General features: G+C 45.7%; 1 protein-coding gene across 1 annotated transcript in view; it reads left to right on the top strand.

Moving 5' to 3' along the window:
* Positions 1-26,862, top strand: part of PRKDC (protein kinase, DNA-activated, catalytic subunit) — a 677,570-nt gene that overhangs the window by 97,644 nt on the left and 553,064 nt on the right. Inside the window, exons 10-11 of the mRNA XM_040354170.1 lie at positions 400-557; positions 9,533-9,679. Coding sequence (XP_040210104.1) covers positions 400-557; positions 9,533-9,679 — 305 coding nt within the window. The remainder of the gene's footprint in view (positions 1-399; positions 558-9,532; positions 9,680-26,862) is intronic.

Raw genomic sequence — 26,862 nt, 5'->3', positions numbered from 1 at the left:
TGTGTGTGTGTGTGTGTATATGTGTATGTGTGTATATGTGTATATGTGTGTATATATATATATATATATATATATATATATCTGTTCTTACAGTGTATTTGAAACAACTCTGAACCTTTGTTTACAATGCAAGCTAAAATAGTGGCAGCACGAAAAATTCTGTATAATTTAAGTTGAGGTAATCTTTTGGTACCCATATGCTTACAAGATGTAGCTAGTGTTATACTCGTTGATTACATTGACGTCACTGTATAACCATTAACTTTGGTTTTGTATGTTGTTTGTTAAACGTTTGCGTTTGTATGTATGGTAAAAATCTGATTAAAAAACATAGTAAAACTGAAGCAATGACATTTTTTTTTTATTTGTAATTAATGTTATGTCTGTTTTTATTTTTAGCTGGGTTAAATATTATGGCCTTACACGCTTCCCAGTTCAGTAACTACCTCATAGAAAACTATCTCTCCCTCTTCGAAGTAATGTCCAAGTGGTGCGGCCACTCCAATCATGAAATGAAAAGACTTGCACTTATAGCTTTGGAGTCCTTTTTAAAACAAGTAAGGTTTTCAGCTTATTGACACAATGTTATTCATATTTGAAGCAAATAAATAAGAAGGCCTTTAGTCTTTCAGCTAATGCTAATAAAGAGGAACAGCTTTACAGTAAAACCTTGGTTTGAGATCGTTTTTGCAAGACAAGCAAAATGTTTTAATACATTTTGCCTTGATATACAAGCGATGTCTTGATATAAGAGTAGCGTCATGTCACAACTGAGTAAAAAAAAGAAGAAGAGAGGAGCCTCTAAGTGTAGCAATATGGTTACATTTAATGAAGGTACATTTAGAAACGTATTGCTACACTTAGAGGTGCCTCTCTTCTCTTTTATACCCTGTAAAAAATGCTTTGATATACAAGTGCTTTGGATTACAAGCATGTTTCTGGAACTAATTGTGCTCGCAAACCAAGGTTTTACTGTATTCCTGATATAGCACTTCTTTTGCAATTCCTGTGTACTCATTTCTGTGCTATCCATTTTTCTTGTCTAAAATCTTATGTGAACCACAAAATACATATATGAAACCCCTGTGTGTGTGTATATGTATACATTGCTGGTTGCAAAAAAAACAAAAAACTAAGATATTTGTGTTGATAAAATAGAGAAATTGTCTACAGGTCTGCAAATCCTTATACATTTTTGATATTTACCCTTCAAATTCCATCTTATTTTTTATTACTATCTAAAAAAAAAACACAGGCAATATGAAACTAAAACATTTAAAACGATTTAAGAGCAATCCACGTTAATCGCATGGCTTTGTGAATAGTGGGTTCAGTCCACTAAACCCAATTCACTAATACCCAGTTATCGCATGCAATACAGAAAATTTAATTTCACCTTCCCTTTTGCGGTATTCACCTCAAGAAGCAAAAACCGAAATGCATAAAATCATGGTAGTCAACGTGAGTCTAGTATGGCTTTTGAGGGGGACCCACTAAAATCCATACTATTCTCTTATCTGAGCATGCACTCCGGTAGGCCAGGAAGTGGGGGGGTGGGGTGGTGTCAAGCGCCTCCTACCCCCCTTCCCCAAACCATACAAGGGCACATGCCCTCAACATGGGAGGGGATTACCTGCTAGAAATCATTTTGTCTCAATGTTTTGTCCCCAACACAGGCCTGTTGGTTGTGAGGGCATGGGGTTGATCAGAATCTGTAAGCCCCTGTATCCTGCCCTCCCCCCCCAGGGTGAATGAGTATAGTACTACTACTCATTCACCAAAAATAAATACATGGGCGAAGTAAAAAAAAATAAAAGCAGAGGCAGTTTTTGACAAGCCCTTTATTAAAACCCCTCCTCCTAAAAAAAAAAAAAAAAAGTAAATCCACTGTCAATCACAATAAACGCTAGCCTCTGACCCGCAAAAAAAAGCTCTATCAGCACCTGACACTTGGCTTCTGCCGACTGACCACTTCATTGCCCACCTGCCGCTAAATAAACCAAGAGGTGGGGTCACATGGAGACATCTATGGGTGACCCTACCCCCATCGACTAGGGCATGCTGGGCCAGTTACCTCACAAGTCACCCCTGGTATGTTTCAGGAGGGGGGGCACCTGCTTGACCCTTCCCAGACCCCCACCCCCCTTTCCTGACATGGTTGCATGCTCGAATAAGGGTCTGATATTAATTTTTGTGTGGGATCCCCCTCAAAAGCCATACCAGACCCAAAGGGCCTGGTATAGATTGGGGAAGGACCCCCATGCTGTGTTTGTTTGTTTTTTTCTTTTGTTTTTTTGCTGGCTTTTCTTTTGTTTACATTTTGCTGTCAGCGGGAAATCCCGTTGATTCGCAGAAAAGTAATTTTTGTTAGGGATGCAGCAGGTGTTGGCTCCTTAACAACTAGCTATTCACTGGTTGTTATGGATGCTAGTTTTAAAATACAATACGTTTTCACTACTAAAATATAGCATCACTTCAAGAAATGCTGGACAGATCATATGTATCCCACCATGACTTGTTCTTTTGACACCTGTATTCAAACCTGTCGGCTCTGATGATTCTTTATAAACCCTAGTAATAGTACATTCTTTAGTTAATGTTGTCCTACATGCTCACACTATGCTGATCTTACTTTTTTTCTTATTTTCTAATTGCTTTTCTTGACAAAATATTTATTTATTTTACTTATGAAAAATATGCGAAAATAAATCTGACTTAAAAAAAGCATATGAAATGGTAGGGCACTTTACGTTATTTGTTGTTAAAATCTAAGCAATGGGATAGTATTCTAACTGGAATCCTAATGTTAGGTGGTGTTCTGGGATACCTGTGAGGTTGACTAATACGAACGAGCAAAGAATGCAGGCACTGCATGTTCAATAATGGTACACAATATTTTACTGTGCACGTGTCTCCATTGTTTGTATACTTCATACTGGAGAGCCGGTGGTGGTTAAGAATGTGTTTCAGGTTTCACTTTTGGCATTTGATGCATAAAGTGCCTGTTCTTTAAACCATATTTCTTTATCGTACATCACGGGACACAGAGCAGCATAGTAATTATTATGTGGGTTATAGAGTCTACCTTCAGATGATGGACACTGGCACTCTCAGACAGGAAGTTCCCTCCCTTTATAACCCCCTCCCATATCGGGAGTACCTCAGTTTTTTCGCCAGTGTCTTAGGTGTTGGTCACGTTTGAAGAAGCTATGCTCTGGGTCCTTTGTGGCTTGGGCAAAGCTATGTAACCAGATCCGTCCAAGGTGCTTCATAGCCAAAGTGGAGGTTACCCGGCCTCGGTATGAAGAACGAGGTTCTGCCTATAATGCTTCTCTCTGAGGGCTGGACCCTGGGTTCCAGTACATTGGTCAATACCAAAGACCAATTTTTTTTCTGTCGCCAGGGTTCTATATAGGTCCAGGGGAGAGGTGTTCCTGCCATGGTCCCTGTAGGTCTGAGACAAAGCCCACGGTGAAGGGTGAAGGCTGGACCTCTTGCTTGGCAATACCCTGCGGCGTGGAAAGGTAAGCAGAGGTACCTACGGGACTTGGTCTGACAGTAGGTCTCCTGTTAGGGGACTATGGGTCTAGCCTGTATTATGCTTCTATGCATTGGCAACCTCACCACTATTTTTGTTGAGACAGGATGGTTTTGTCACCCATACATCTCCCCTGGCTGGTTCCTGTCATCTGCTAAAGGGTTTTGGTGTACATCATGTAAAGAGATAGAGGAGACATTACCATTCTGATGGCTCACTCCTGGTTTCAGCCTGAGTGCATTTTGGGTCCCCCCTTCAGCGCTCTGTCCCCCTCTTTCCTGCATGCGGTTTTCCCCTCTGTTGTTCCCGCCATCGGCCGCGGCGTGTAAGCGCGCGCCCGTGATCCAGGAAGTAGCCGTCAGTGGCGCTGCGGCGGGGGGTGGCGATGCAGCGTGCCAGCGCTCTCCACTGCGTCCGTGACGAGTGGGATGGCGGTATAAGGGCCGGTTAGTACAGGCAGTGGGGGGGGGGGGGTGACACAGAGCGCTGTGCAGTGTAAGACTGCTTCCCTGGTCGGTCTGGAATCCGCATGGGTGACCGGTTTGGTGGACATTCAAGCACTACAGGCATACACCTGTTCAGGAGCTCTCGGCTCAAGTCTGAACACGCTGCTCAGAAGCAAGTACCTTACAGCCTTTCCTAGCAGAATTAACACTTGAGCCAGGGTCGCTGCAGCAAATCAGCCTTAAAAGTTCAGCTCTTGCTTAGCGACGGCCCTAGCAGCTTTAGTTTTTTGCCTAGATTGACCCGGTATTTGCCCCAGATCCTAGCTTGATTCCTGGCCAGCTGTGACAGTCAGTTGTCTCCACAGCGGAGTACCTCGGAGTTGTATAATGGCTCCCAAGGGGACAGGCACTGCCAAAAATGCTAATAATACAAACAAGCAAAAGGGTTCCCCATCAGGCTCTGAGGATCTGGGCCAGGCTTCAGCGGCGCCATCCTCCCCTGAAAGACCAGAGTTTGGTGCCCAGGGCTAGCCATTGCAGTCACTGGGTGCTGCTGCTGGCCCTAGTCAACCAGCTCCTGTCTTTGTAACAGAGAAAGTGTTGGCTTCCACCCTAGGGGGGTTGGAACAGAGATTAGCAGCATTAATTGCCGCTTCTTTACCTGAGAGGAAGCGGACTAGGTCCCCCTCTCCTAGGTTGCAGTCCCCGATTATGGAACATTTCTCTCCAGAGGAGATAGAATTTTCAGGGGATCAAGCAGGCGAGGACTTGGAAGGGTCAGATTCTGAGGATCAACCATAGAGGAACCCTTCTCAGCATCCCAAGCCGAGAAGCTTTGGATTCAGTCCCTAGCAGACATGGTACACTCAGCTTTTAAGTTGCCTCTGCCAGAACCGCCGGTTAGCGCGGTATCCTCTTTGGGTTCCTTGAAAGCCCCACAGACTAACTCTTTCTTCCCTGTCCATCCTCTGTTAGAGGACCTGATTTATTAGGATTGGTCGCGTCCAGATAGAATCTTTATTCCCCCTAAAAGGTTCTCAGTTCTGTACCCGATGGAAGAAAAATTCTCTAAGAAATGGTCTGTCCCGGCAGTGGATGCGCGGCTATCTCATGCGTTAACAAGACCTTGACTTGCCCTGTTGACAATGTCCAAATGTTCAAAGACCCTGTCGACAAATGGTTGGAGACCTTATTGAAGTCTTTCTTTGCCACAGCAGGGGCGGTGGTACAGACAGCTATAGCAGCCATAGGCATTTGCCAGGCTTTAAAGGACCAAACTAAGCAGGTCCTAAAGGATATGCCAGCTCAGCAGCCTCGGGAGTTGGCTGACCTACCTAGAGCCCTGTGCTTTGCGGTGGATGCAATCAAAGACTCTATCCAGCAAGCATCTCGTCTTTCGCTATTTCTAGTTCATATGCGGAGACTCTTGTGGCTAAAAAACTGGTCGGCCGAAACCCCTTGCAAAAGGCTCCTGACAGGTTTTCCCTTTCATGGCGAAAGGTTGTTCGGAGATGATCTAGATAAATATATACAAAAGATCTCAAGTGGGAAGAGTACTCTTTTGCCTGTTTAAAAAGAAGTTCAGAGGCCCCACGTTTAAACGTCCAGCCTCTCCGGCGCTGGGGCCCTCAACCCCCAGGCAGTATCGACAGCCGCCAGGTCGACCAGGCAATGGTAATAAGTCACAAGGACAGGTTCCAAATAACAAAAGACCCTGGATTCGTAAGCCGGGCAAACCCACCCCAAAGTCGGCCTTGTGAAGGGGCGCCCCCACCCTCTTGGGTGGGGGGGAGGCTCCAGTTTTTCTCAGAAATCTGTGAGGAGAGGGTCTCCGACAAGTGGGTCCTCTCCACGGTCACTCTAGGTTACCGGCTGGAGTTTCGGGATTTTCCCCCTCCTTGTTTCCTTGTGTCAAATGTGCCAAGCGACCCGGAAAAGAGGGCATCTCTCCTGACATCCCTAGATCGCCTCTTATCTCAGGGGGTAATTGTGGAGGTACCGGTTCTAGAACAGGGCCTAGGATTCTATTAAAATCTTTTCATAATCCCGAAGCCAAACGGCGACATCAGGCCAATATTGGATCTAAAGGCCCTAAATAAGTATCTGAACATTCGGTCCTTTCGGATGGAGTCCATTCGTTCAGTAGCCGCCACTTTGCATGGCAAGGATTTCCTAGCATCAATAGATATAAAAGACGCGTATCTTCACGTCCCAATTTTTCCAGGTCATCACAAATTCCTACGGTTTGCAGTAGGCCAGCGCCATTTTCAGTTCGTGGCCCTTCCCTTCGGATTGGCCACGGCCACCCGGGTTTTTACAAAGGTCTTAGCGCCCCTACTAGCCAATTTAAGAACCCAGGGAATCTGTCATGGCATATTTGGACGATCTTTTGTTAATACAGTAGATCACTCAGCCCTCAACCTGAATCGAGCAGTTCTTATCACCGTTCGGTATCTCGAGTCGCTAGGTTGGATCATAAACAAGGACAAATCAGCCTTGCAACCAACAAGAAGGCTGGAATACCTCGGTATGCACCTCGATACAGACCACTAGAGGATCTTTTTGCAGCAAGCAAAAATCGACTCCATAAGAGAAGTTATTCAGTCAGTTCTGGGCAGAGAAAGACCAACCATTCACCTCTGCATGCGATTATTGGGAAAGCTGGTGGCAGCATTCGAGGCAGTGCCTTATGCCCAGTTCCACTCAAGGAAGTTGCAAAGTGCCATCCTGTCTGCCTTGAACAAGAAGATTCAGGCATTAGACTTCCCCATGATTCTGTCTCCGTCAGTCCGGAGGAGTCTTTGTTGGTGATTGACACCCCGAAATCTGCGGAATGGAAGATCCATCAGTCCAGTGTCTTGGAGGATAGTAACTACGGATGCCAGCCTAATGGGTTGGGTGCAGTCCTAGGGGAGTTGTCCCAGCAGGGAAGATGGTCGATTTCAGAAAGATTCCTACCCATCAATCTGCTGGAGATCCGGGCAGTTCGGTTTGCCCTAAAAGCTTGGATGGCCGAGTTGCGAGGAACTCCAGTCAGAATACAGTCTGACAATGCCATGGCTGTGGCATATATAAACCACAAGGGGGCACCAGAAGTCGAACAGCCCAGAAGGAGGTGGATCAGATATTCACCTGGGCAGAAGCCCATGTCCCATGCATATCGGTAGTATTTATTCCCGGGATAGAAAATTGGCAGGCAGACTATCTCAGCCGCCAGCAGTTGTCTCCAGGGGAGTGGTCTCTCCATCCCGAGGTCTTCCAGGACATCTGCCGGCGATGGGGGACGACAGATGTGGACCTTATGGCATCAAGGTTGAACACAAGGCTGCCCAGGTTTGTGTCCCGGACAAGGAACTTGTGGGCTTGCGGAACGAACGCTCTGGTGTGCTCACGGCATCAGTTTTCTCTGATATACGCCTTTCCTCCTTTGCAGCTGTTGCCCCGGCTCCTTCGCAGGATCAGGGTGGAGGGCAAGCCGGTAATTCTGGTGGCTCCAGCTTGGCCCCGGAGATCGTGGTACACGCCAATTGTCAGGATATCGGTAGGAGATCCCTGGGCCCTCCCGCTCTGTCCAGACCTGCTCTCCCAGGGCCCGATATTCCATCCTTTCTCACCGTCGCTAAATTTGACGGCCTGGCGACTGAATCCTATATCTTAAGGAAGAGAGGGCTCTCGAACCCTGTGGTCTCCACTCTAATGCCAGAAAGCCAGTTTCTAGACTAATCTATTACAGAGTATGGAAGGCATATGTCGCCTGGTGTGAGGCCAAGGGGTGGCACCCCCGTAAATATGTCATTGGTAGAATTCTGGAATTTCTACAGCAGGGTGTAGACATGAAACTAGCTGTCAGCACCATCAAAGGCCAGGTCTCGGCTTTATCCATTCTATTTCAGAGACCGTTAGCCACCCACTCTCTGGTCAAATCTTTTTTTCAGGGAGTCTTACGGATTAACCCTCCGGTCAGGCTCCCATCGTGTGGGGACCTGAAATTGGTCCTATCTGCTCTACAGAAACAGCCCTTTGAACCCTTGGATCAGATTCCTTTAGTTTTTCTATCTAGGAAGTGGTGTTTTTGGTTGCTATGTCTTCCGCCAGAAGGGTTTCAGAGTTGGCAGCCATTTCTTGTAAGGAGCCATACTTGATCATTCATAAAGATAGGGTCGTTTTACGGCCTCATCCAACTTTTCTGCCTAAGGTGGTCTTGAGCTTTCACTTGAACCAGGATCTGGTTCTTCCGTCTTTTTTCCTAAATCCGAGTTCTGGGAAAGAGAAGTTGCTACATTCTTGGATGTAGGAAGGGCGATTAAGGTCTATCTTACGGCTACTGCCCAGATTAGGAAGACTGATACATTGTTCATTCTGCCAGACGGGCCCAAGAAGGGTCAGGCTGCGTCAAAATCCACTATTGCTAGGTGGATTCGGCAGGTAATCTCTCAAGCTTATGGCCTGAAGGGGAAGGACTCTCTGGCTTCGGTTAAGGCTCATTCCACTAAAGCCATGGGTGCTTCTTGGGCGGCACAGCATCGGGTCTCCATGGCCCAAGTCTGTAGGGCAGCGACTTGGTCGTCAGTCCACACGTTTACAAAATGTTACCAGTTGGATGTTAGGAGGCGCGCAGACATGGCCTTTGGGCATGCAGTTCTGCAGGCTGCCATATAGATCCTCGCGTCTGGTGGCACCTATTTGTCCTTTTTTTGATTGAATGTCTCCCTCCCCGCATTGCTTTAGGACATCCCACATAGTAATTACTATGCTGCTCTGTGTCCCGTGATGTACGATAAAGAAAAGGGAATTTTTTATAAACAGCTTGCATGTAAAATCCTTTTCTTTGAGTACATCACAGGACACAGAGCTCCTGCCCCTCTTATGGGGAATATTGGTATTTGTATTGCTTGCTACAAAACAGAGGTACTCCCGGTATGGGAGGGGGTTATATAGGGATGGATCTTCCTGTCTGAGAGTGCCAGTGTCCATCTCCTGAAGGTAGACTCTATAACCCACATAGTAATCACTATGCTGCTCTGTGTCCCGTGATGTACTCCAAGAAAAGGATTTTACAGGTAAGCTGTTTATAAAAATCACCTTTTAGGAATGGCATCATTCTTGTCATCTCAGGCTGCTGACCTCAGATCAAAATGTAACCATCTCTTTGACTCACCATTTTACATATTTGTTAATAGGCATTATTGGCAGTGAGGCTTATGTGTACTGTTCCTATCTCCTTTTACTAGCAATACCAATGCAAGCACCTTCTTATCTATATATCACATTGAGACAAAGGCAAAAAATGTTGCAGCCTGTCATAGGAGAGCATGCAGACCTTTTCACACAAATAAATTGTCTCGTGACATTCTTTTCCAATAAAACCCACGTCTATATTCAGTGTGTTGCCAATATAATGTTATTTTGTATCCATATGTCATAAAGTATATTGTCTATTCTTGTTTCTGGGATAGTGTTGCTTACTTGCCTTGTCTTTCTTTTCTTGTATTTAGTCTGTATCTGTGTGATTCCTGACCACATTCAAGCTTTGACTGTTCTCTTTTAGGTAGCACTTGTGGTTACAAATGATGCTGAAGCTCACAAGAGCAAGCTGCAGTTCTTTATGGAGCAGTTTTATAAGATCATTAGAAAAATGGAGTCTTCCAACAAGGAACTTTCCATTGCCATTCGGGGCTATGGTCTATTTGCAGCGGTATGATTTCTGTTTTCATTTTAATCAACAGCTATTTTACTAGAATATAAATCTGTCTGCATGTTTATAATGTGACCTAGGATGTGATTTTTGTGTTACAAATCCAGATCGTAAGAGACGGTTCACACAGGGGCGACCTGGGATCCGACTTGAAGTTGCCCCAAGTCGTGTGGTTGAGAAAATGAATGGAAGTAAATGGAGCCGTCATAATGTACACTACTGAAGTCGCTCTGACTTCAGAAAAGGTTCCTGTGCTACTTCAATCCGACTTCTAGGCAACTTGTACCCATTGATTTCAATGGAAGTTGCCTCAGAAGTCTGATCACTGTCTTAACTGAAGCAACAATACAGGAAGATAACAACATGCATTTCTCAGGCAAACCCCTCCATCCCCCTCCCTCCCACAGAGCGGATTGTTGTTTGATTGGCCACTGGAAAGCCTCCTGTCCTGGAGGCGACTTGAAGTTGCCTTGTACTGTCCTGGAGGCAATTTGAAGTTGCCTTGTAAGTTGCCTGATGATTCATACTCAAGTCGTGTCCAAGTTGCCTCCCAAAGTCGTGCTGGTAGTCATGTTGCCCCTGTGTGAACCGGTGATCTGACGTGCTGGTTCCATGTATCATGGAAGTTCCAGCGCATGCGCGAACTGATGCGCTGAGATGGTTCCAGCCATCGGGAAAGTTCCTTCAAGCACTGCGCAGGTGCAAACTTGCTGACGGAAATCCCCGAACGGCGGCCGGCATCCAGGGCGACGTGGATTTTGAGGTAAGTGGCCAGTCGGCCTCACGTCCTCGCTGCGCTCGGACGGCTCGCTGCGCTCGGACGGCTCGCTTCGCTCGCTCGGCCTCCTGGCTCTTTTTTTAACATCCTCCAATACACGGGGATGTTAAAGAATGAGCCTGGATGCCGGGCGAGGTTCGGGGATTTCCGTCGGGAAGTTTGCGCCTGCGCAGTCAGTGGAGGAACTTCCCCCATAGGGGAACATTGAGGACAAGTCACCGGCTCTTATTGGAGATTATTACTTGTGGATGGTTTGTTATATATTTTTTTTTTATTGAATTTAAAAGATGCAGTTATACAAAACAAAGCCTATTGGGCATACCCAGGCTTAGAGAGAGAAAAAAAAATACAATATAGCACCTAACACAAAACACAATTGGTAACCAGTGCCGAGGGCAAACAACTGTATTTCACTGAAGGTACAGACCGGTAATATTTTTAAATTCAATACTTTTTTTTATTGTTTCCATAGACATACAAAACAGAAAATATAAATCCATATTTTACACTCTTTAATAACAAAAGCTAAAAATATCCATCAATCCCATCCCACCCCTCCCTCCCCCCTCCCAGCTTACTTTTAAAGTGCATACACGTTTCTCTCTTCTTTTTTAATCCTGTACTTTTCCTTAAATTAAATTGTGCTTTACCAGTCTTTCCTTTAATTAAAGTGAGCCGCCTACTTTACATAACCAGTGCTCCCATATTGCATTAAATTTTTTAAGGTTTCCACGTCTAATCCATGTTCCCCTCTCCTTCCCTATTGTGCTGTTCATTACATTAAGCCATTCCGCTACTGTGGGTGGATTTTGTGCTTGCCATTTTAGTGCTATCAATTTTCTCGCCTGGAACAGACATCTTATAGCTGCTTCTAATATATCCCTCTGCCCCATTCTCTCCTCAATGCATCCTAATAGGCAAACCCTGGCTTCAAGTTCCAGAGTGATTCCAAAGGTTGCATTTATAATATCCAGAATCTTAACCCAGTATCTATGCAATTTTGGGCATTTCCACATCATATGGATGAGGTCCCCTGTATTTTGACATCTGGGACATTTATCATCTGACTTCCATCCAAATCCATGTAATTTCTTGGGAGTATAATACACCTTGTGGAGGAGGAATAAATGGGAGACCCGTTGTGACGGGGCCAGTGAAACTACTGTCCCCAGTTCCAGTATTCTGTCCCATTGGTCGTGCGTTATGAGGCCAATAACCTCCTCCCACCTCTGTTTGTTCCTGCTCAACTTCTCTTTTCCTATTAACTGATCACTGATCCGTTCATACAACTCTGAAATAAGACCTTTCAAGACCCCCGTCTTGATTAGTCTTTGGAAGTGCGTAAGCTTTTGCCATCTTACCGGCTGTAGCTTAAATTGGGCTTGTAGTGCGTGTCTGACCTGCAGATAGGTAAAAAACATGGAATTTGGAATGCTATATTCACTACTTGGCTCTGAGAAAAGTTTTAATGTGCAACCTGTATACAATTGTGCCACTCTGATTATCCCCCGTTTCTCCCATTCTTTTAGTTTCCCCATGGCCAAAATTTCTTTTAAGTTATTGTTTTCCCATAGTGGAGAATATTCTGTTAGTCCTTTATAGCCCAGAGCTAATTTTCCTGCTTGCCAAATTCTTGCCATCATTTTTACTGTTGGACTTTTTACCAAGAAAGAGTTGGCCTCTAAGGTCTCTATTACAGATCTATGTGGGGACCCTCTTAACATAATTTTCCCACTTGCATTTCCTCCCCCCTCTATGCTACACCCCCCCAAATGCTGCAACTGTGCCACCAAAAAGTAACTATAGGGGTGTGGGACCGCTAGCCCTCCTCTATTTGTTGGTAATTGCAATGTTCGGAGACTAATCCTTGCTTTTCCCTTTTTCCAAATTAGGGTCCTAAAGAGGGTCTCTATCTTTTTAAACCATCGGTTATCAATCCATACTGGGGAGTTGTGAAGTATATAAAGCAATTGTGGCATCCAGATCATTTTGATAAGATTGCTGCGGCCGGCTACCGACAGTGGCAAATGTCCCCATATATCCGCTTTGCGTTTAAATTTACCCAAAAGTGGCACTAGATTAGTATTTATAAATTGTTCTGTGTTACCACGATTCCCAGATAATCCATCTTCTCCCCAATTTTTAATTGAGGGATTCCTATCCCGTCCATATTACTTACTGGGTCCACTTGTAAGAGTGTTGATTTTTCCCAGTTTATTACCAGGCCCGAGAATCGTCCGAATGCTTCTACTGTCTGAACTGCAGTTTTGAGGGAGGTTGTAGAATTGCCCAAGAAAAGGAGGATATCGTCTGCATAAAGCACAACGTTTTCCTCCTCTGCTCCTCTCTGGAACCCCTGTATTTCCTGTTTACCACTGATTGCAGTCGCCAAGGGCTCAATTGCCAGGGCGAAAAGGAGAGGGGACAGTGGGCACCCCTGTCTCGTTCCCCTTTCCAATTCAAACGACTGTGAAACTTCATTATTTATTTTTATTTTGGCCCTTGGGGAATTGTACAATAGCTTTATCCATTTAATAAAAGATGGACCAAACCCAAACTTCTCCAAAGCATACCAGAGATAGTCCCACTCCAGACTATCAAAGGCCTTGGTGGCATCCAATGATAGGATAGATCTATCGCCTGCACTCTCCGTTGGAGTCTGTAAGTTTAAGTACAGCCTACTTATATTTATACTCGTGGACCGATTCGGAATAAATCCAAATTGATCTGGGTGTATTAATTTCTGAATATATTTATTTATTCTCGTTGCCAGTACCTTGGCCAAGATTTTTACATCAGAGCAGAGCAGAGATATCGGTCTATAAGATGATGTATCTAGTTGATCTTTCCCTTCCTTCTGGAGCACTATAATGATTGCCTCTAATATTGAGGGGGGTAACCTTCCTCCTTCTATTGCCCAGTTCAGCGTTTTTAGTAATTCCGGGAGCAGTACCTCACTGTATTGTTTGTAAATCTCCGCTGGTAGGCCATCTGGCCCTGGGGACTTTTGATTGGAAAGTCCTTTGACTGCCTGTTGTAGTTCCTATAGTGTAATTGGGGATTCCAAAGCATTTCTGTCCTCCTCCGATAGTACTGGGATTCCTATTTCTCTAAAGAATTCTTCCATTTGCACTTTAGCTACCCCCTTTCTTGATCTATATAGGTCTTTATAATATACTGCAAACGTGTCCACTATTGCAGATGTTTCAGATGATATCCCACCTCCTACCATCCTAACTGCGGGAACATTAGAGGGCGCCATTTTAGTTTTCGCTAGGAGGGCCAAAGTATGGCCCACACTTTCCCCCTCCGAAAAAGCGCTCTGCTCCTGAAATAGGTGCTTATTTTCAACTTTTTTGTTTACCACCAGCTTATATTCCTGTTGCTTCTCCAACCATAGCCTTTGTTCAGTCAATGTTGGATTTTCCACATATTGTTTTTCAGCATCAAGAACCTCTTCCCTGATTTTCTCCTCCCATTCCCTAGAGTTCTTCTTGATCTTAGCTACCTTCTGGATCAATATACCCCTGAGGAACGCCTTCAGGGCGTCCCACACCACTCCCACTGATGCTGTCCCTATGTTGAAGTCCAGGAATTCCCTTAATTTAATGCCGATTTCTTCTGGTTTCCCCATCACCTCTAGCCAGAAGGGACTTATTTTCCAATTGCTTGGAGGACATTTTTTCCCTGTGCTCAGTGATAGCACCAGAGGGGAGTGATCAGAAACCCCTCTTGGATAATAGGATATTTTACTGACTGCTTGTAAACTTGCACAGTTTCCCAGGGCCATGTCTATTCTTGATAGTGTGGAATATGTACTTGAAAAACAGGAGTACTGCCGCACATCTGTGTATTTCGCCCTCCAAATGTCCCACCACCCAACCTCTTCCAAAAATTGACTTAGCTGCCCTTCTCCTTCCCCTGAGCTCCGTGTCCCCGGTGGAAATCTATCCATCGTTCTGTTTAGCACGTTATTTAAATCTCCAACCACTAATACCGGGATATTTACCACAAATTCCGTCAATTTATACAAAACCTCCATCTTGAAGGGAGGAGGTATATAAATATTGGCCAATACATATGGTACATTTTCTATCAAACAGTGCAAAAAAATATAGCGACCAAGTTCATCTATTCTTGACTCTATACATGTAAATGATACGCCTGTTTTTACCATTATGCTCACTCTAGAATAAGAAGAGTGAACCGAATGGTACTGGCTTTGATATTTTTTTTTGTTGACCAATTTTAGCTTTGTTTCATTAGTCAAATGGGTCTCTTGAATACATATCACCTCCACCCCATAACACTCCAGGGTAGTAAAAATTGCAGCTTTTTTCACTGGGTCCCCCATCCCCCGAACATTCCAGGAGCCTATATTTATCGTTTTAAGTCTCATACCCGGCCTCATAGACATGATTTACAAAAATGGAAAGCTTCCCAATGGGATCAATTACATTCCCAACTCTTGTACTTAGTAGGTGATACGTAATGCTCGTGAATTTGTGAAACTTTACCCCCCACCAACCCTCCACCCCCCTCCCACCTCTCCCCCTCTGCCTATCTAGGCCTACCCTTAGGGCCATACATGTGACCTCTCCCTTCCATCCTTCCCTTACATTCCCCTTACCATCCATATCTATCGTGATCCCGCGTGGTCTCCTCCCCACCACTCCCCCCACACAACCAAAGGAGGAGAGAGGAGAAGGAAAAGGGGGGAGGCGGTGGGACCTCTGTTCAGTGCACATTCATCTTAATATATTTATATAAATATGTATTCCTTTTCTTTTCTCCTTTTGCTTTTTCCCCCTTCCCCCCCCTCCCCCCCATCCTCCCCCATTCCCCCTTTTATATCTATCCATGTCCCAATTTATACCTTTAGTGCTGTGTTTTGGTGTATTTTAATGTGTTTATTTTTCTATTCCTTTCTTCCTTAGTGCTTCAAACAAAATACCTCCCAATTACTCCCAACCAAAAACAAAAAAAACCCACCCCCTCCCCCCCTCGATGCCTTCCCGACACATAACCCTTGTTCGCTCTTTTCCATTTTATCCAAACAATCAAATCATAGTCTACGCTTGTGCTTTATTCTCTTCCAGCCACTGTGCTGCTTTTCCTGGTGAATCAAAAAATTGGGGGCCTTCTGCCGTCATTATTCTTAGACATGCTGGATACAATAGTGCATATTTAATTTTATGGTTTAAAAGATTACGTTTGATAGGTGTAAACTCCGACCTACGTTTACTAAGTTCTGGGGAGAAATCTGGGAATAATGAGATTCTTGAACCATTGTAAAAAATGTCCCCCTTCTCTCTTGCACTTTGCAATACTGTTGCCTTATCAGTGAAATTAAGAAACTTCAGGAGTATGGGCCGAGGGTGACCGTCCTTAAGATGTGCTCTAAACGGGACTCTATGGGCCCTTTCTATTGCGAATAGCGATGAGAAGGCATTTTCCCCAAAAATGTCTCCAAACCATTTCTCAAATGTTATGGGGTCGGTACCCTCACTGCGTTCCGGAAGACCCACCACCCGAATATTATTTCTGCGTAGCCTGTTTTTCAAGTTTAGATGCCTGCCATCCATTTTGTTCCTTTAATACTTGCATCTGTTTTAGCGAGAACACCTCATCCTCTACTTGGCTCACTCTTTCTTCTACTGAGGTTACCCTTTGCACAGTCTTTTGCAGTTCCCGGCCCATTGTCACTAGTTCTTCCTTAATTTCTTTTATCTGGTCAGGTAAATTGTTCAGGGAACCACTGCATGCATTTATAGCATTTAATATCTCTTTCAATGTTGGCTCTTCCTCCCGCCTGGGGTCGACTGCTATACCTGCCGAGAGAACTTCTTCTATAGGAGTTTTTGCTGATGCCATTGCACCCCCCACCCCCCTTGGGGCTCTACCGCAGGGTTTTTTTTTGTTTTGGGAGCTGATGGACCTTGTCCACAGTTTTTCCTGTCCGTTACTGTCCCTATTTTACCCTGAGGTTGTGAAAGCTGAACTCCTTTTCCAGGCGACTTTGCTAGGGTATGTGAAGACTGTTCCAGTTTAGCTGCGGCCACTGCTGCAGCCTGTGCTGCCTTCTCTTTATCTTTCGCTGTTTGCGTTCTTTGAGGGCCCCCACTCTCCTGGTTAGGCTGCCCCTTTTTTACAACTGCTGCCATCCCAAAAAAAAAAAAAAGAAAGAGGTGCAACTAAAATGGGCACTTTAGCAGGGTATTTAATTTACCAAACTGCTCAGAGATCATTTCCAACAATCACTGTTTCAGCCAATTTTCAATATTAATCCCAGCGGAGCATATTAGTCGCTCTTATTTTAGGCAATTTCTGTGACAATTCTTACGGCAGTTCTTAAGCGTCACCTCCAGAACCAAGCACAGGCATAAATCAAAGGGCTAAAAAAAATGCAGGAAATTTTCCTCTGACTGCACTCCGAGAACCCCAGGAACCACAATAAGTGTAGAAGTTTTTCAAACTACACCTATCAAGGAGGGATCTTCAGTTACTAGACCCAAAGTCCCACCGAGCCGCAACAATACATCATTATGATCAAATAATAATTATGATGAGATATTACTGTCTAGATCTCCTCCTTGTGCAAAATAAGAAACTACAGGGCTCATCACTCCAAATGTCATTCTTATGGCGTTTCAAACAACAGTCTGTGACAGACCATTACTCACGTGTCCATGTCCCATCTAGGGAGGGGAGCACGGGGATACACTTAACTGCTCCGGGTCACTGCATGCGCTTTTTCAGCATTCCAGTGTCCTCCACCTTCCTGTAGCTCTGCGCTCAGCACACAGAGCAAAACATAGCTGCTTGCCGACGAACCTAGTCCTTAGTTTGTCATGCAGTCCTCCATGAGCAGGTGCGGGGAACAGAGAGGAGCGGAGCAGAGCGGGGATCAGGGTTCAAAGCGCCCACACCACACACAGCATCAGCCCAGTACAGGTGGGCGGTCGTCAGCCGCGAGGAGGATCGGGAGTAGCGCCTGAAGCCACTGCGGGGACAGGCGAATGTTTCTGGCGTCCGTCTGGGAGTTACAAACGCCCGATCGGCGTTCCGATAGCCAGCATGGTACGTAGTGCGGAGAGGAGACACACAGCCGCCCGCTCACTCACTCCATCCGGTCACGCCCCCCACAGACCGGTAATATAATGGAAGGATTATTCCCACAACACTCTGTAAAAGGTCCACATGCTATATGTAAAAGGTCCACATGCTATACCAGAAAGTAATACAAAGATATTTCAGGGGGGTGTGGTGACAGAAGCTACTGTCTCCGTAGATTCGGTCCAAATGTCCCAGACCTTGGAGAATTTATTGGGGCATTTTCTAGACTCAGTATATTTATAGAATGGCACCATCTTATTAACTATGGACTTTGTGAAATTAACTGTAGGGGCCTGAGGGGATTTCCAATTGAGTAATATAGAATAGTAAGTAGCATGCCCAGCAAAGTTTTTTTTCCATGGCCCTGGACTTTGTCAGCAGATGAACAAGACCAAGTATACAGGCATTGATAGATAATGGCATCAAAACCGCCGTTACTAAAGGAATACACTTGGATATATCCGTCCCAAAAGGGCAGAGTGACTGGACATTCCCAAAATGCATGTACAGTTGTATTCAAAATTATTCAACCCCCACTGAATTTTTTTTTTTTTGGCCAGTTTGACATTGATTTTGATCATTCAGTCATCATGCTTACAATTAAATCAAAGAGGCACGTGTAGGTCAGACAAATATAACATAACATTTATAATGAAATAACCACAAATGTATTTTCTGTGCTCACATCATTATCAGTTTTATTCAACCCCCAAGTGACATTCAATCTTAGTACAACATCCTTTTACAGTTATAACAGCTTTTAAACGTGAAGCATAGCTTGACACAAGTGTCTTGCAGCGATCTACGGGTATCTTCGCCCATTCGTCATGGGCAAAAGCCTCCAGTTCAGTCACATTCTTAGGATTGCGCACTGCAACTGCTTTCTTTAAGTCCCACCAGAGGTTCTCAATCGGATTTAAGTCTGGTGACTGCGATGGTCACTCCAAAATGTTCCAGCCTTTAATCTGCAACCATGCTCTAGTGGACTTGGAGATATGCTTGGGATCATTGACCTGTTGAAAGGTCCAACGTCTCCCAAGCCTCAGGTTTGTGACGGACTGCATCACATTGTCATCAAATATCTCCTGGTACTGAAGAGAATTCATGGTACCTTGCACACGCTGAAGCTTCCCTGTACCTGCAGAAGCAAAACAGCCCCAAAGCATGATTGACCCCCCGCCATGCTTCACAGTAGGCAAGGTGTTCTTTTCATCATAGGCCTTGTTCTTCCTCCTCCAAACATAGCGTTGATCCATGGGCCCAAACACTTCTAATTTTGTTTAATCAGTCCACAGAACACAATCCCAAAACTTCTGTGGTTTGTCCACATGAATTTTGGCATACTGCAGTCGACTCTTCTTATTCTTTGGAGACAGCAAGGGGGTGCGCCTGGGAGTTCTGGCATGGAGGCCTTCATTACGCAGTGTGCGCTGTATTGTCTGAGCAGAAACTTCAGTACCCACATCTGACAAATCTTTTCTCAGTTCCTCAGCAGTCACACGGGGACTTTTCTCCACTCTACGCTTCAGGTAGCGCACAGCAGTCAGTCAGCATCTTCTTTCTGCCACGACCAGGTAGCGTTTCAACAGTGCCTTTGCCTTGAATTTGCGAATGATGCTTCCTATGGTGTCTCTTGGTATGTTTAACATCTTTGCAATCTTCTTATAGCCATTGCCCTTCCTGTGAAGAGTAATCACCTCTTCTCTTGTCTTCCTGGACCATTCTCTTGACTTCACCATGTTTGTAAACACACCAGTAAATGTCTAGAAGGAGCTGGGTATCAGTCATTTTAAAGCTGCCTAATTGGTGCTTATTAGGCTTTATTGCTGCTCCCTGACATCCACAGGTGTTTTCAATACCTGATTGAAAACACTTCAATGAACCTCTGTTCTTCAGAGTGGTAGTCTTTAAGGGGTTGAATAATTGTGTAAATGAAAAATTCACAAAAGAAACATTTACTACTGTATTACAAAAGCAATTGATGTCATTTTAGTTGCATATGGTTCTTTAAGAAGTCCTTGTAGGATTTCATTCTGAATACAATTACAAATGTACACTAAATTCCCTAAAACCCTTTACAGCATTGGGGGTTGAATAATTTTGAATACAACTGTATAAATGTATATGGGTCTTCCCTACATCGCTAACATTTAGATGGATGTGAGGGGAAAATCCTGTGCTGTTTTTGAGGGGTAAAATGCATTCAATGGAGAATTAAAAATTGAGTCCGTTGATCCAGAGAGAGACTGGTTGCCTCGCTGGAATCCTGGGTGTAGGCCCTAGAGTGAGCGTGCGACTCTTACACTATGGAGGCCCAGGAGATGCAGCTGCACCTGGAGGAAATGGAGGACCGCAGCCTCCGCAATAACCTGCGGCTGCAGGGAATACCTAAACCCAGAGGCCCTGAAGACCTGGCGGAGACGGCCACAGCCGTCTTTTACAGACTCATGGAGTCTCCACCGCCTACTCTGGAGATGCCGGGTCCATCGTACCCTAGGCCTCAAATCTGCAGACCCCTCCAGGCCCCATGTCGTATTATGTCACCTGCACCGCTACGCACAGAATGAGATAATCCTGCGCAAGGCCTGGGAGCTGGGGGACATCGATTTTGACAGGGCAAGTATCCAGATCCTCCCGGACCTCTCTAGGGCTACGCTGCAACGCCGGGCGATGCTGAAGCCAGCCCTGGAAACCGCAAGGAGACACGGCTGTACCTACCACTGGGGTTACCCCTTAGCGGTCATCTTCCGCACAGCGCAAACCACTTTCAATCTGCGAATCTACTGGAGTTCTTTGCCTTCCTGAGTGCAGAACCAGTCCAAGTACCTAACTGGTTGCTGAGGATTCTGAAACCGACAGGCTGCTCGGGCCCTACTGCCGGCAGGTTCAGCCAGCCTGCCCGCTCTCAGAGGTCCCAGGGTCGCCCACACGCTTCATCCACCACCGGGTCACGTGGGTCCTAACTGTTTTTTGCTGACTTTCCCCTCGGTTGCACATAGGCTGACGGTGTATCCCCACTGTTGTTGTGGTCCCTGCGCTGGGCTTCCCCCTGCCTTCCCCACATGGGCATTGAACTGTACCTGATGTTCCCCCTTCCTGTGATTCAGCCGGGTGGTGGGGGAGAAACTGTAGCACCTCACTGGCCTGCCTGGCCCATCCACCTACCCCACTTATGCCCCTGCATCGTGAGACTTCCGTCCTGCCTCCCCCCTGGTCTGGAACGCTGTCACGTCGCGGAATTGTCTGGGCCCCACGGAGTCAGTTTTGGCCTTGTTGTTTTTTTGGTTGTTTTTTACTTCTTTTTTGGTTGCCCTGAACTGTGCCTAAGTGAACTGCCCAGAGAGGCGACTTGCCGGAGACCATCCCCTCCCCACTCACCCACTGACATAAGCCTATACTGCTGAACAATGGGGGCCCCTCACCCCTTTCATGTTGCTGTGACTTTTTTTTACTAGATTGGAGCAATGCCCTGTTGATCCTTGCGAGCTACACAGCAGCCAAGCTAGGACACTGTTAATGCACGGTTTATGTTACTCCCCCCACCAACTGCAGCCCAGAATGTTTGGAACCACCTATATTGCTACTCTGCAGTCCTTTTGCCTCTACAGATACTTCAAGTGCCTAACCCCGACGGACTCGCCGGACTCGCTGGACAAGATGCCTCCCAGCTGCCCCGGGGCAACAAAGGACACACAACTGTATCTATACGGGCCATGTGAGTTGCAATGATGGGGGAAGCCTGCTCCCCACATTTGGGGGAGGGGGGACATTTGGGACCTTACATGTCTATAGTCGGCCGCAGGGCTTGCAGTGTCTCGGGGGCTGTCGCTCCGAATCTACATCACTGCAGTCATGAGATCAACATTACCCTGGGGTCATACGGATGGGGAACCTGTGGGATAACGGGCATTATTCTTACGATTGGGGTGAAGGCGGCGTGATTTGGGGACACTCGGTGGGCTTCCCGGGGACACCCCCTCTCTCGGCTGGTCAATCGGGTTGCCCGGTTGGCGCCGGAAGGGGGGAGACCCAGGAGGGACATTAGTTGGGGCTTCCTGAAGGGGTCCAGGGGGTGGCGGCCCAAGGGGAGCAATACCTTTTTTGATTGTCGGCCTAAGCACTTAGTTTACTTGACCTGTTGATTCTGTTTGTAAATGTTAACTGTGACCTGTATAACTGTCCTTTAATTTTCACACACTTCTTTGCCATATTCCACTAACCATTCATCTATGGCCCACATCCACACACTCGTGAAAAGGCCGGTGTAGTTGGGAAGGGACTGGGAGCCTCCCATGAGCCCTTGCTGAACACTACCACATAGGACGACACTCATTACCCAAGTGGCAATGGGGAGCGTAGTAGAATTAATTTTGCAGATACTTTAGTTACCCAGCTAAGCTGGTTAGCGTCCGCTGCTGGCTTACCCCCTTCAGCGGACATGTCCTACACTCCTGCAGGACTGGTCAGCTGCAGAGACTACTTTCCTCTTTGCTCTTCTTTCTCAATATCCCCCTGCTCTCTGCTCCCTGCTGAGGACACCTCTACGGGACACACTTCCACCACTCGGGGCATATGTAAGGCCATTCATTTGGGTCTACATGCATCACAGCTAATTGACGCCTGGCGCCTCTTTCACCCCGGCAAGCGAGACTACACTTTCTGTTCTCTCTCCCACAACACGTACTCGCGTATCTCATTGGGGTCCATCACTTGGTCGGACCATGCTTTGGTCACACTGAGATATGCCCTGACCGACTTTCATAGAGGTCAGAGGAAGCCGTGGAGGCTCAATCAGAGCCTTCTACAGAACCCAGAGGTACTGGCTGACGTGACAAAAGAAATATCCAACTATTTTCAAACTAATATTGACATTGACAGTGACATAGGACTAGTATGGAAAGCACACAAGGCGGTCATACGGTGGTACATTCGTAAAACACGGTGAGGGACTCAAAAAAACAAATGACAGCCAAATTGACCTTCTTGACAAACTTCAGGGTCTGGAAGCTAGACACAAACAATCCCCGACTGGCCCACTAATAACTGAGCTGGACACGCTACACACGCAGGTCACTGACCTACTCACTTTTAAAGCTAAGTCGGCACTCCAAATCGCTCACAAAAAGGTATATGAATTGGGAAATAAATGCGTTAGATTACTGGCACGATCCTCGCGCTCCCAGAAACTGGCATCCTACATACCATCTGTACAGTCTCCAACGGGTCAGAGAGTAAATTTGCCCCAGCAAATAACACAGGAATTCAAATACTTCTATCAGTCACTCTACAACTTGTCCACGATGCCCCCACCCCTAGACCATATGACAGACTACATAACTTCCTCCTGAATGCCCACTCTACCTACTGAGACACAAGACGTGCTAGAAGGCCACATCACGCTACCCGAGATACAGCTTGCAATAGGGAATACCAAACTAGGAAAGCCCCCGGACAGCCTCACGTGCCAATACTACAAGACACTGCTTCCATCACTGGGCGGTCACCTAGTTAACCTGCTTAACGGCCTCACCAAGGGAGAAACACTACATGCCACCACAATGTAAGCCCAGATATCTGTCATCCCTAAAGACGGTAAAGACCCGACGTACTGTGGGAGCTATCGACCTATATCCCTGCTTAATACGGACCTTAAATTATTCACCAAAATTATAGCCACCAGACTACAATCTCACCTACCCCACCTAATACATTCCGCATTGTCCTGTTGAAAAATAAGTGATGGTCCAACTAAACGCAAACCGGAGGGAATAGCATGCCGCTGCAAGATGCTGTGGTAGCCATGCTGGTTCAGTATGCTTTCAATTTTGAATAAATCCCCAACAGTGTCACCAGCAAAGAACCCCAACCCCATCACACCTCCTCCTCCATGCTTCACGGTGGGAACCAGGCATGTAGAGTCCATCCGTTCACCTTTTCTGCGTCGCACAAAGACACGGGGGTTGGAACCAAAGATCTCAAGTTTGGACTCATCAGACCAAAGCACAGATTTCCACTGGTCTAATGTCCATTCCTTGTGTTCTTTAGCCCAAAACAAGTCTCTTCTGCTTGTTGCCTTTCTTTAGCAGTGGTTTCCTAGCAGGTATTCTACCATGAAGGCCTGATTCACACAGTCTCTTTAACAGTTCTAGAGATGTGTCTGCTGCAAAAGGTGGCTACTTTGAAGAACCTAGAATATGAAATATATTTTCAGTTGTTTCACACTTTTTTGTTATGTATAATTCCACATGTGTTAATTCATAGTTTTGATGCCTTCAGTGTGAATCTACAATTTTCATAGTCATGAAAATAAAGAAAACTCTTTGGCCCCGTACACACGAGGAGACATGTCCGATGAAAACGGTCCGCGGACCGTTTTCATCGGACATGTCTCCCCTGGGAGCTTTTGGTCTGATGTGTGTGTGTGTGTGTGTGTGTGTGTGTGTGTGTGTGTGTGTGTGTGTGTGTGTACACACCGCCAGACCAAAATCCCTGCGGACAGAGAACGCGTTGACGTAGAAGACACCGACGTTCTCAAACACGGAAGTGCAATGCTTCCACGCATGCGTGGGATTTCGGGACGCTGGTTACACGTCATAACCAGCGGACATATCCGATTAGGTCAGGGGTTGACAAATTTGCTTGGAATCTAGGAGCCAGCTAAAAAAGTTAGGAGCCAGAAAACGCGCCCCGTCGCGACGAGCTTGCGCGCAGAAGCGAACACATACGTGAGCAGCGACCGCACATGTAAACGGTGTTCAAACCACACATGTAAGGTATTGCCGCGATTGGTAGAGCGAGAGCAATAATTCTAGCCCTAGACCTCCTCTGTAACTCAAAACATGCAACCTGTAGAGTTTTTTTAAACGTCGCCTATGGAGATTTTAAAGGGTAAAAGTTTGACGCCATTCCACGAGCGGACGTAATTTTGAAGCGCGACATGTTGGGTATCAATTTACTCGGCGTAACATTATCTTTCATAATATTAAAAAAAATGGGGATAATTTTACTGTTGTCTTATTTTTTTAATTAAACAAAGTGTAATTTTTTCCCCAAAAAAGTGCGCTTGCAAGACCGCTGCGCAAATACGGCATGACAAAGTATTGCAACGATCGCCATTTTATTCTCTAGGGTGTTAGGATAAAAAATATATATAATGTTTGGGGGTTCTAATTAGAGGGAAGAAGATGGCAGTGAAAATAGTGAAAAATTACATTAGAATTGCTGTTTAACTTGTAATGCTTAACTTGTAATACCAACGGCCACCACCAGATGGCGCCAGCTTACACATCTGGTGGTAATAACTTGTAATACCAACGGCTCACCACCAGATGGTGCCAGCTCACAAAAAAAAAAACATTTTTTTTTGCCCCCCCTTCCAAGCCAAGTCGCCAGGACCCTATTTCTAGTCGCCATGGCGACCTGGCGCCCGGGATTTGTCGACCCCTGGATTAGGTGTACTAACCATCGGACATGTCCGCTAGGCCGGAAACCTGTCCGCTAGGCCGTACACACGGTCGGACATGTCCGCGGACATGTTCGGTCGTGTGTACAAGGCCTTTGAATGAGAAGGTCCAAACTTTTGGTCTGTACTGTAAGTGGGAGAGACTTCAGTTAGACCTTAAAAAACTCTTCAAATTCTGCTTGGCGATCGCTATCCCCCCTTCAGGGAGATCTAGGACCCAGGTATTATTACACATTAGCCTGTTCACAGCATCATCCGACTTGGCAATGAGGTCCTGCCCTGTGCGTTATAAATCGGCTATGGTGGTGGTGCCAGTAGCGGTAAGATCTTCCGTGGCCATTATTCTTGATTCGGTTTCGGTCAGCCTCCCTCTTACTGTGTCAAGATATTTTTTTTTTTTTTATAAGGTTCAATTTTTTTAGTGAGGCAAACTATTCTCACAAGCAAGGAGGTTTTACTTTGCTCAATTGCTGCTAAGGTTGTGGCAGTTCTATCGTGATGGTGATGAGACCGTCACTGCCTGGGCCTCCCTGGGTTCCATTTCCAGCTTAGCCAGCAATGCCTACCAAAGATGTGCCAGGCCGCATGGACGGGGTTGGCTGCAGCCAGATTAGTGTGGCTGATTTGTTGGATCTGCTCTTTGAGGGCATCTGCAATAGGACTAGAAATAAATGGAGACCTCTATGAGAGAGCAGCTGCAGGTAGATGGATGGTGTGCAGAGGGTTTAGAATGCAGCCAAGATGGCGGCAGGACGCGAGGACCTGGCTAAGAGCGGCCAGATGTGCTGGATCGGGTTCCAGATGGCCTCTGTGTCAGAGCTCGGGAGTAAAAGAGACTGCCATGCCGGCGGACCAGAACCCTGGAGCAAATCTAATTCCACCACATCCGGTACTTGTAAATAATGAAGCCAGGGCTTCCATATGTTGTCAAAAAGTGTTTGTCCCTTTTTAAAACGCTCACCATCTTCTCATTAAGCATGATCCAGGTCAATTTGCGTTTCAGCAAGGTTAAGTCAACAACAGGGCTTTTCTAAGCCATTGCAGCTAAAAACATATAATAAACAACGGTCTGTGTATGTCTTGGGATGTCATCTACTGGCATGTTCAACAGCGCATTTAAAGCATCCCTAATAATTTTAACCTGCATAAATGAATATATCAAAGAGTGAACACATCCCCAGAAATGTCTAACCTTATTGCACATTCACCATATATGATGGGGCATTTTAACGACGCAATTCTTTCCATCCAAGAAATAGCCGCATCGGTTCATGTCTGTACATCCACAAGCGGTTGATTAAAAGGGGCTGGGTAATTTGTCTTATAGAGCATCGATATCCGAGAAGTTAGCTTAATACCCAAATAAAATAATGCTCCCTGTTGCCAGGCAAACACAAAAAGCTACCGCTGGCTTTGCACTACAGAATTTGTTAGGTTAAGGTTCATGGCCTCTGATTTTTCCCAATTGACCAAGAACCCTGAGATCTTCCCGAACGCTGTAATAATTTAAATAAGTTTGGTAAAGTCGTGTGTGGGGAAATAACGAAAAGCAATAAGTCATCCGCAAATAGTGCATGCTTGTGGTGGAGAACTCCACTCAGCACACCCAAGATATTGGAATCGTTGCGTATTGCTATAGCCAGTGTCTCAATAGTTATTACAATCGAGGGGCAAAAGTGGGCAGCTCTGTCTGGTACCTGACGCACGCAATTATAAATGGTTTCGATTCATGGCCTCTCAACACAATCTGAGCAGAATATGTGTTATACAGAGAATGAATAGAAGCCGTATATTTTGACCCAAAATTCCATTTAGCTAAAATGCATT

This window comes from Rana temporaria, chromosome 5 (genome assembly GCF_905171775.1).
Source record: "Rana temporaria chromosome 5, aRanTem1.1, whole genome shotgun sequence".
Lineage (NCBI taxonomy): Eukaryota > Metazoa > Chordata > Amphibia > Anura > Ranidae > Rana > Rana temporaria.
The sequence above is the reverse complement of the archived record's forward strand: the minus strand, read 5'-3'. Positions and strand labels throughout refer to the sequence as shown.